The following is an 11,413-nucleotide window of genomic DNA, read 5'->3' on the forward strand; positions in this document are numbered from 1 at the left end:
CAGTATGTAGGGGGAGGGGGGCAAAAACAAAGGGGAGGGGGCAATGTACTACTGCGAAGTCAATCATTTTAGAAACTGTAATTCTACACCAGAAGGTCTCCTACTACAGTAGAACAGCACCAGAAGAGCTTTGGGTTCCTTTAGGTCGACCTTCAGGGGTCAGCAAATGTAATTGAGGTCATGAGGTACTCTGTGAAGTCTCCCAACTTTTACAGCTTTGTTTGGCTGTGAAATGTCCCTGACTGCTGGCTGGGGATTTACGTGTACCACACAAGCAGACTTACTGTATCACAGTCGTCATCAGCCATAAGTTCTCAGACATTTGTTTCTAAACGGAAATCATTATCATCCAGGGACTGTTTATCTAACCCAACTGTCATTCACACATTGATTGTGCCAGGGCTTAGACTCCAAGGGATTCCAACTTACATGTGGGCATATCTTTATAAAAAAACATTTAGGTCTCCAAACAAACAAACAAACAAACAAAAAGTTCAAACCAACAGCACCCTCAAGTTAATAGATTGCCCCCCTCCCCCATAATGACCTTCCCAACAAGAGGAAACTGCAGGGATATCAACTTACATTAGCTGCCTAGCAAACAAACAAACAAAAATAGTTCAAAACAAAAATAAAACCAACAGAACTCCCCTCAAGTTGCATAATGATTGCCCCCCTCCCCCACTATGACCTTCACAACAAGAGGAAGCTGGGATATCAACTTACACTGTCCGCCTATCCTGGAGGTGGGCGTGTCTGTGGCAGCTCTGGGGAGCCTGAAACAGACAGAAGCAACTGTGAGACACAACATGGATTTCCACTTACAAGTTACAGATATGCATGCACATGTGGTGTCAAGGGGTGGACTATGGGCAGCCAATATCACTTACTCTTGTATCCAGAACCGTGCCTATCTAACAATTTAGTTCTATGCCTGAATAGGTTAGGGTTAGGGTCAGGCATGGTTCTGGATTGTCTCAGCATATCCGAGAATGTAGATTTGCCACAAGCACAATTCTGGATAAAAAGTGTGGACTATCCAGAACCCTGCCTCAGCTTGGCTCTGGATACAGCAAGATTCTGGACAGTCATGTACCAAGTGCTAGTCTTAGCCAGGTGTTTCTGGTTTGCCATCTGTATCTGTACAGCCAGTATAAGCGGGCCCGCAAGCCCTTTTCCGTAGAGCGTAATCGGCCGTTTTAATTCTACATAGAGCGTAGACGGATCGCTCTAATATTTTTGCGTAGAGCGTATTCGGCGTTTTAATTCTACGTAATGCGTTGTAGCCACTTGGAATTTATCGTAAAGCGTAATCGAGAGGTTTCCGAATTCAGCGTAGTGTGTTGTCGGGACCCCCCCTTGCAGGCCCTCCTTTGTGTCCAGTGTGATTGGGTTTGGAACCCAGGCTACCGCTGTGCCGAATTCTCCCTATCTGTGTGGGTAGCACACATCCATGTAGGGCACTCGGCATGCAGCATCTATCTGTGTGGGTAGCACACATCCATGTAGGGCACTCTGCCTGTCTGTATGGGTAGCACACATCCATGTAGGGCACTCTGCCTGTCTGTGTGGGTAACACACATCCATGTAGGGCACTCTGCCTATCTGTGTGGGTAACACACATCCATGTAGGGCACTCTGCCTATCTGTGTGGGTAGCACACATCCATGTAGGGCACTCTGCCTATCTGTGTGGGTAACACACATCCATGTAGGGCACTCTGCAGGCAGCATAGCTAGCCATTACTGGGGATAACCCCCAGGTCAGGAGTTCAATCCCTGGCCCTGCCAATTTTCCACGGCCCCGTACTTAACCCCGTCCCTTCCCAGCTGGGTCCACATTTCCCCTCCCCCCTCCCCAAGGGCGTGACCTTGCCGTGACCTTCTCCCAGCTCCAAGTTCACTTCCCGCCTTGTTTATCCAACTTTGAGTGAAAACCAAGGACAACTCATTAGGGCCGGCCTGCCTGGTATTACCCACGATACACCACCGCATTCTGCGCAGGGCAACCTGCTCTCCTTCCCGGGTTCATACGCTCCTTCCCTACTCTCCTTCCCGGGGTATCTGTTGCAGAGTCCTAAATGGAATTTGACCTTTCTCAAGTTTTCTCTACAAATTGTCTGTTTCCATCAGATCGCAACAAGCATTTTTCAAACTACTACAGTACTACGGAATTAGGGCACCCCCTAGTGGATACTAGCTGAAACGTCTGACATTTTCAAAATCATATCCAGTTGCTTGAGTAACTGTTTTTGGCATATCGTATTACCTGGATGTCTAACCTTCATCGACGTAAGTCTACCCACTGACAAAAACTGTTGGTAATACTTGAAATACATTTTTGACATTTTTTAAAACTTATCCAGCTGCATGAGTAACAGTTTTCTTGTGTGCAAGTCTGTTGTCTGCACCAGGAGCCAGTCCTGTCTGTCTGTTTATGTTCAAATGTTTATTTGTTAGTCTTACATGTGACAGCTTCAGTCTGACGAAGCACAGTTGGTGTTGACAAACCACATCTCCATACCGAAGTTCAGAACTGAAAGACTGAGAAAATCTTTTCTGTTTCAGGCAATAAGCCTCAGTAACCAAGACTTGTAAATAGTAGTCCGCCTCTGTTTTAATGGACCGACCTAAAAAATTTTAAATCTAATCCTTTTAATCCTCAATGTTGTATCTTTTTCAAGTTTTTTAAATATGTAATCACTTGTGCAATTCAGCCAACAATGCATATGGCTGGCTGCCAAGAAATTAGATTGGTGTGGCCTTAATAAGAATATTAAGATTTCCTATGTTGATAAAAATATGACAGATTTCTTACCCAGTCGGATCCGCCAGTAAATCCGTTGGCGTTGCCGGGGACGACGCCAAACCCTGAGAACCTGTAAACAAACAAACAAACAAATGTCAGAACAAACATCCAGTCTTCATAGCAACATACATGTATTATGCCTGCTAATGATGGATTGATGGTAACAGAAATAAACAACATCATAGACAAAGTTTACCTCGAAAATACTTGTACATACAATCATTAAAATTACATTATATCAGTTACAATTGTTGACCATGATTAATAATGATATAATCTTTATTCTAACCAACACTGAAACAACCTTTCAATGTATTCAGGCTTTGTCTTCTTAATTAATTTTTCTATCTACCCCAACAGTCTGAAAACCACCCTTGAATATTTGATACAGAAGTTTGCTGAACTGTTTAGCGTTAGGGTGTGTATCTGAACTATTGTAGTGTGTTTCCGTTTGGCACCCCAACAGCTGGGCTAAACGTAAACAACACGGAGACACGAGGCATTTCTAGATCTGTGCCAAAACATACATGTATAACCCCCCCCACCCGCAGTATACCCCCCCAATACCAGCATACCCCCCTTCCCCCCCATACCAGTATATCACCCCTCATACCATCATAACACCCCCCCCCCCCATACCAGTAGCCAGCAGCTGCCCCACATATTAGGTTTTCCCTGTGACCTGTTTACCTCCGGCAAGGCGCTGCCATAGAAAAGTCTTTCCTCATGCTTAGGAGGATTTCTGTCCAGTCTTACTTGGACAGTTGGAGGGTGTTGGGCAGGGTTGGGGTCATATAAGAACTTTACTGCACGGCAATTGCACATGGTACAATGTTGGCAAACTACATAAAGAGAGTAGCAAACAATAAAATGTGTTGAACAAGACCTAATGTCGAATAAACCTAACAGATCTATAGGTAAAGGCAAGGTACTTCCCTTATGCAAGTAGGTAAAGATAAGGGTGGTCTATATCATATATATAGGTAAAGGTTTAGGTATTCCCTAGTATTATACATATAGGTACAAAATGTAAAGGCAAGGGTAGTCCCTATTATACATATGTAGGTAACGGTAAGGGTAACCCCTAGTACTATACTCTACATGACTTACTTTACATATAGGTAAAGGTAAGGGTAGTCCCTACTATACATGTACATGACTTACTATACATATAATAGGTAAAGGTAAGGGTAGTCCCTATTATATATGACTTACTATACATATAAGTAAAGGTAAGGGTACATGTAGTCCCTCTTATACATGACTTACATGTACTATACATATAATAGGTAAAGGTAAGGGTAGTCCCTATTTATTATACATGACTTACTATACATAGGTAAAGGTAAGGGTACTCTAGCCTTCAGCAAGTTCAGGCACTAAGGACACTGGGCTGTTATCCACTGTCTTGTGTTGGAGGGTGGAGCCCATCCCTCTCGTTCCCCCTTTCCCCTCCCAAACCAAACCCAGGCCCCTGTACACCTGAGAGAAGGGAAGTGTTTCCCAAGGACACCACGTCTGGCCCGGCTCTGCCAGGAATCAAACCCCTGACCCTTTGATCCCATGTCAGCCTGGCTAATCACTACGACATGGTGCCTGTACCAGCCTGCCTGTGGGTATAAATTGTAATATCCACCCTGATGCTGCGCCAGGTTCTGTATCTGTATCAGCAGTATAGCCGGTATAACCGCCCTTCGGTGTAACTCACCAGCTTCGCAGGAACACGGCACGGCGGCAGCTAGCTATATCACACCGAACGACTTGTTACACTCGATCTTTGCCCATTTAATTGCAGGAGTACTGTTGTTTAAAGCTTTCTAGTGATGATGCCCCAACTGTGCTTGGTGGCAACGAGTTCCAGTCTACGATAGTTCTTGGGAAATACAAGATTTTGAACACCTCAATTCTTGGTTGATAACTCTGATATTTGAAATTGAAGGCATGACTATTTCTTGTTCTTTTCTGGGCTGGTATCAGGTACTTAGTGGCTTGTCTAGTCCGCGGGGCCCCTACGTTCCTTCTGGGCTCCTGGGTTGTTTGTCAAACCGAAACCTGCCAACCCAACGCTGTGCCGCCATCCAACACCCCCGAACACTCCGCCCATCCCACAATGCCCTGCTCCCCTCTCAGCAGCGACCCCCCAGCATGCAACAGCGGGAGGCCCTTCCCGAGGTCAGGGGTCGGAGGCAATATTGCAGGTCGTGCCTCCATGATGACCACTGCTGACCCCGGCTAGCCCAGGTGCAGAAACGGAAACTGGAGAACTGCTGAGGATTTCACTGCTGTACCTCCAGTGAACACTTGTATCATCATCTCTTTATCATGTGTAACAACAGACTTCTGGTGAAGTATTCTTTCTAAATCAGCAATTGGTAGGAACCATGACTATGTGTATGACTGTATTCTGAGCGATTGTCACATGAAAACTTTTTCCTAAGGAAAAAGTTTTCATGTGACTAGTCTTGATATTATTCCCCTGTAATGTTAGCCCCTTAGCTAATAAGTTATAACAATGGTATAATTATGAGTCTGAATTGTCACTAATAGCTTAAATATGTAATCAAAAATCTTCTGGTAGTAAATTTTGTTGACAGATTTTCATCACACACCCGCCCCCCTCCCCATGTGACATTGATTGACCTTGGCTTTCCTAATCACATACAGAAGCAGGAATCGCCTGACCAACATGCCAGGAGATGGTATCATACTACAATTCTGTTCACATTGATGAAAAACAGCTTGACACAATTAAACCTCACTTTGGGAGAAGCTAAATATCTCTCTGGGACAACTTTGGGCAGCAGGGAACAGGGGAAATCTGACCAGGAATCCAGCTAATCTGCTGTTGGCTCCACAAGGGAAGAAAAGAACAAGAAACAGTCATGCCTTCAAATATCTGAGTTATCAACCAAGAATAGAGGTGTTCAAAAACTTGTATTTCCCCAGAACTATCGTAGACTGGAACTCGTTGCCACCAAGCACAGTTGGGGCATCTCACAAGAAAGCTTTAAACAACAACTGCAATTAAATGTGCAAAGATTGAGTGTAACAAGTCGTTCGGTGTGATATAGCTAGCTGCCGCTGTGCCGCGTGCCTGCAAAGCTGGTGTGTTACGCCGAAGGGCGGTTATACCGGCTATACAGATACAGAAGCTGGTGTGTTACGCTGAAGTGCGGTTAAACCGGCTATACAGATACAGAAGCTGGTGTGTTACGCTGAAGTGCGGTTATACCACCTACTATGTATACTGATACAGGGACATCAGAGAAAATCATACATGTTCGTCACACTACCCAGAACTATGCAGTCACTAGGGTGTATTTTAGTCACACGTGCAAAAGTCTATGCCTGTTTGCGGCCCATGGGGATATATTATGCCTTCGGTGTGCGTTTCTAGTCACACTTACATAAAACATTATCCATACAGAATTATATCGGTAACATGGAAGAATGATACTGTGAGATTCCTGTAGTGTCTACTGCTGAGGGATTCTGATTTGATTAGAGCAGTGGTTAATTTTTATAGTAAGTTTGTGACTTGTTGTAAGTCTGTAACTTTTCAAGTGAGTTTGTTCCTGTTTGAAGTTTTTTGGAGCAGTGTTATCCCTACTGAACTATACAACAGACAGCATTTTCTGGGGAGTTTATATCTTGTTTGTAGCAGTGTTTATCTATAGTGAGAGTTTTCTGTCAGCCTGTTTGTAGGTTTCTTTTTTTTTAATCTATGCAATGTCAGTCTCAGCTTAGCAGCTGTCACAAGGGCGCTGTCCGATACCACTGAGGTGACGGTTTACACTGCTCTTAAATTTGTTTGAAGTATTTATGTCAGGTTATTACTTGGCTAGAGTTTTCTAGTGAGTTTGCAGTTGTTTGGAGTAGTAGTTACCTATAGTGAGAACTTAGACTACCGGTAGTTTTCTGGTAAGTTTGAAGCTTGTTTGTATCTAGTTTGTATCAGTGCCTGTTTGGTGCCAGCCTGCCAGCCCAGCCAACAGTTGGGGCTATCATGTTACCCCCAGCAGTGGGTCCATTCAGCCGTCCTGCCCCTGAAAGGCTATCATGGCGGGTGTTACAGGACTCCCCTCTACATGTGCAGCATTCTTCAGGGTCACCCGGCCTGAAAAGTCGGGTGGGTTCCACAAAGACCCGCTTTGTGACACTTGGGCGGACAGGGTTGGTGGTTGGGGAAACGTAAACACCCCGACATTTTGACAGAAATGAAGGAGAGGGATCACTGAGGGGAGGTGAACCATTCCTGCTAGTGGCATGCCCACTTTAGCTTCTGACACTGTGTTACAACAACCAGAAGAATGGACCAAAAGTTATCACCAGCTAGTACCAGTATAACCCACGCTAGTCCAACCCACCCAGTCTAACTAACCCACCCCAGTAGTCTCCCAAGAAATTCTGAGAGGTGCTCCCTAATCAGTTGATGAAACATCAGCCAATTTTCATGAAAATACTAAGAGAAAACCCTAAATTTGAACAGTTTGGGAGGGGTGCTAGGATTTTGGGGAGAGGGGGAGCACCCTTGCTTCATTACTTGGGGAGAGCCCTGCACCCAGTCCCACTATTATGACAAGTTTGCCTGTACCCAGGCCAGACTCCAAGCGCACAGCCCCAGCCAGGGTCAGACTAGAGTTAGACGCCTGCTTGACTGTCACGTACACCCAAACTTCCTCCCAGTTCCCTCCAAACCTTCAGCGCGGAAAAGTCCCGCTAAGTCCCGCCACAAAAGGACTCCAAACCTGCGCCTTTACACACTGAGCCCAGCCTGCAAAACTTTAAATAAACAGTGGAAGTTTTCGGCCTGGTGGGACCAGCGTTTGGGAGCCAACCGTGACTGATCACGGCTCACGGCTCTGCCAAACTAAACCCAAAAACTCGCCCCAAAAAACAGAAACTCACCGAGTGAAAGCAGCGTGAGGAACAGTAAAACTTGTCCTGGGTGAAGATAAGAGAAGAAGCTGGGTAGAAAAGTCCTAAATGTCGGCTGCGGGACCATGTTGTTGTGGGTTGTTGTTGTGAGAGGAGGGAAACTCTCCTCCGTAATCCCAGCCAGTCACAGCCTGGAGGCAACTCTCAGCCCCATAAATTACCAGCCAACATCCATCACTCACCCCGCCTGTCACACCAGCAGTTCAACCCACAGCAAAACTACACTTTTCACACTCATCCTACTGCAATCCAGCAGCCCCGTCCTCTAACACTACCAGGACTGGCCTCCACACTTCAACACAACAGGCAGAGTTTACTGTTATTAAGCAGTTTTTGATTGTTTACTTTTCCCCTCTGCCTGTTGCAATAGGGCAACCCACTGGAGTGGTGGGCGGAGCTTTGGGCGGGCCCAAATCACTGCCTGTTTCTCATCACTTCCATGGTTCATGCCAGCTTCTGGCCAAGCTTTTGTAACAGTGGGGCTTTATAGGCGCTACCAACTGATCCGGCAAACGGGTCTAGACCTTTTTAGCGGAGAGGTTAGAGCGTCTGACTGCGGCCCGGGAGGTTGTACAGCAAGTGAGTTCCATACTGTCCGCCCAGACTCTATCCAATCCCCAGTAATGAGAGAATAATGACTGACAGGACAAACACAACAACAGCTGAACCCAATACTGCCATAGCCTCAAACCCAGACATCTTACAACTGGTCCAATGTTAGCCTCACACCCAGCCATCTGAAAACAGGTCAGATACTAAAACATAGCCTCAGACAAGTTGAAGCACGTACTATGTTCTAAGGTCAAAAACATAGCTTCAGACCCAGCCATCTTTAAACAGACCCTAAAATATAGCCTCACTTCTTTCCATTCTGAAACATGCAGAAAGATAAACAGCATTCTATTCCAGTCTATGATAACTGAGTTCCAGTCTATTATATTCTGTGTTGCAGCCATAATTATCTGGTTTCGAGTGTATGATAAAGCGTTTATTGCAAATACATGCCCGATGGCTAATTGGAGTTACTAACAACATAGAAAGAAAATACAGTGGTATATGAGACGATATCTACTTCTAGCATTCTACTATATTCTACAACATGCATAGTACTAGTTTTACTGGGTTTGACTTCTTCTTTTTAGGCAATGGAAGACGAATTTACCCACTTCTTCTATAATATGTGGGTTCTTTGATAAAATCGTATATGTCGGTTCTATACGAGGTTTATAGCTCTGATATGTTTGTATCTGTGACGCCCGCGAGTTGTTTTAGTCTCAGGTTTTACAGCAGCCGAGTTTAGCTGCGAGTCCGCAGGACGTGAGGGCGAAGAATTCTGGGAAGATTCTCCGGCAGAACGTGGAACGCTAAACGTGCCGCTCCACTGCCTTCCAGAGCAGCCAAATTCAAACCACACTTCCCCTGACCCTGGCTCTGGACTGACCTAGAACTGGGCCTCTGGGCAACACCAGAAAACAAACTAAAAACACAGGAACTACACAAACTCAAACCATGGGTTCAACAAAGGGAACCACAGGTTTTAGACAAAGAACTTCCCAAACTCAACATATAGTTCTGAAGATTGTTAAGCCACTTTGTACATGTTGCTGTTGGGGGTTGACAGCCAAACCAATAAATGAAATAAAAAACAAATAAAACTCAACCTAAACTTTATAATAAAGAAAGGAACAACCGAAACTCCCAATGGTTTACAAGACTGGTCGTTCACATATAGTGGTGCATACCTAAACTCAGTTTTAGGTTCAGGTCCGGATTCAAGTCCAGAGGTTTAGGTTCAGGTCCGGACTTGTAAGTCCGGACCTAAACCCATGACATAAACAAAACTGCATGTTAGCAACCTTGCAATGTTGTCTGGGTGAAACTTTGGCCACATAAACTTTGGCCACCATGGAGGACGGTTCTTGACGATGCCCGATGGCAATGTTTTCTTCATTTTGCAGCAAAGATTTTGCAATGTACTGAAGGTTTTAGGTGGTTTGGAAGGAAAAGGGGTATGTGAAATTGTGTTTTATGGTAATAAGTCCGGACTCGATTCTTGACTTTTAGGTTTTTTTGGACTTGAACCTAAACATTCTTACAAGTCCGGATCCAAGTCCAGTGAACCGGTATGCATCACTGTTCACATATCAGTTCATAGTTTGGGGATACATGTTCTGGTAATTTAACATATTCCATCAGTCACTGACAAAAAATAATGGATGTTACATGAAAGGTCTGACAGTTTCCCAAACCTATCCAGTTGCCTGAGTACCAGTTTTCCTGTGACTGGTCAGAAGTGTCAGAATGACACCCAAACCGCCACATGTCAGCCACCATGTATCCAAACTGTAACAGATCTGATGTAGCCAAACTGTAACAGATCCGCCCCGGACCCAAACAGCAACAAGTGGGTATTAATGGCCACATGTTTGCTGAGCCACTCACAGACAAGGGGGCAAGTGTCACTATTGTCTGTCCACTCTCATATTCATTCCCTCACTCATTCACAGAAGTGTCACTATTGTCTGTCCACTCTCATATTCATTCATTCACTCATTCATTCACTCACTCACAAGTGTCACTATTGTCTGATCTTCTCAATGGGCATCATGCCTGCTCACTCTCATATTCATTCCCTCACACACACGTGTCACTATTGTCTGTCCGCTCTCATATTCATTCATTCCCTCACACACAAGTGTCACTATTGATGTCTGCTTAGATGGGACTCTCAATGGGTATCACTCACACTCACTCGCTCGCTCACTCACTCACATTCACTCACACTCACTCACACACATTCACTCACACTCACACACTCACTCACCCACACACATTCACTCACACTCACTCACTCACTCACCCACACACATTCACTCACTCTCACTCACTCGCTCACTCACTCGCTCACTCACTCACACACATTCACTCACACTCACTCACTCACTCACCCACACACATTCACTCACTCTCACTCACTCGCTCACTCACTCGCTCACTCACCCACACACATTCACTCACACTCACCCACACACATTCACTCACACTCACTCACTCTCACATTCACTCATTTATTCATTTATTCATTCATTCATTCATTCATTCACCTACACAAGCATCACTGTTGTGTGATCAGATGGGCTTTTCAATAGGCACTAACTCACATTCACTCACTCCATCTTTGTAGGATTTGAATCTTTCCATGCCTGTACCACTCCACTAAACTTATACAAATGAAGATTCATATCCTATCTTATAAGCTAATAAAGAACACATGTTCAAACAAAATTTGGAGATGGCATACATGTAGATTAGTGATGATATGTCATTGCCAATAAATACAAATACTTAAGACATGTTCAATGCAAACCCCCCTCCCCAAACCCATCCCAACAAGTGGTTTGAAGCTGATAGAAATAGCAGCAGGAAAAGGCAGGTTGTTCCCAGCAGTATGTGAAAGTCCTGCCAACCACAGGCGCAGCAAGCCTCACCCAGGTGCCAAGTAATTAGGGGGTGGCGGCACTTGATGGATCAGCAGGCTAATTAGGGGGTGGCAGCAGAAGATGGATTGGCAGGGCAGACTACAAAACCATTGCCTCAATAGGCTGACCCCCCCTCTACCGGTAATGAAGGGTTAGGGACAACAGGTTACAACTGTTGAACACAACAA

General features: G+C 45.0%; 1 protein-coding gene across 1 annotated transcript in view; it reads right to left on the bottom strand.

The window, feature by feature from the left end:
- Positions 1-8,068, bottom strand: part of LOC109477651 (inactive tyrosine-protein kinase transmembrane receptor ROR1-like) — a 25,980-nt gene extending 17,912 nt beyond the window's left edge. The window contains exons 1-3 of the mRNA XM_019778986.1: positions 7,717-8,068; positions 2,818-2,878; positions 727-776 (exon numbers count right to left, since the gene is read on the bottom strand). Coding sequence (XP_019634545.1) covers positions 727-776; positions 2,818-2,878; positions 7,717-7,813 — 208 coding nt within the window. The 5' untranslated portion in view covers positions 7,814-8,068. The remainder of the gene's footprint in view (positions 1-726; positions 777-2,817; positions 2,879-7,716) is intronic.
- Between the last annotated feature and the right edge of the window lie 3,345 nt (positions 8,069-11,413).

The sequence above is a fragment of the Branchiostoma belcheri genome, unplaced genomic scaffold (assembly GCF_001625305.1).
Source record: "Branchiostoma belcheri isolate BF01 breed outbred unplaced genomic scaffold, Haploidv18h27 scaffold40, whole genome shotgun sequence".
Classification (NCBI taxonomy): domain Eukaryota; kingdom Metazoa; phylum Chordata; class Leptocardii; order Amphioxiformes; family Branchiostomatidae; genus Branchiostoma; species Branchiostoma belcheri.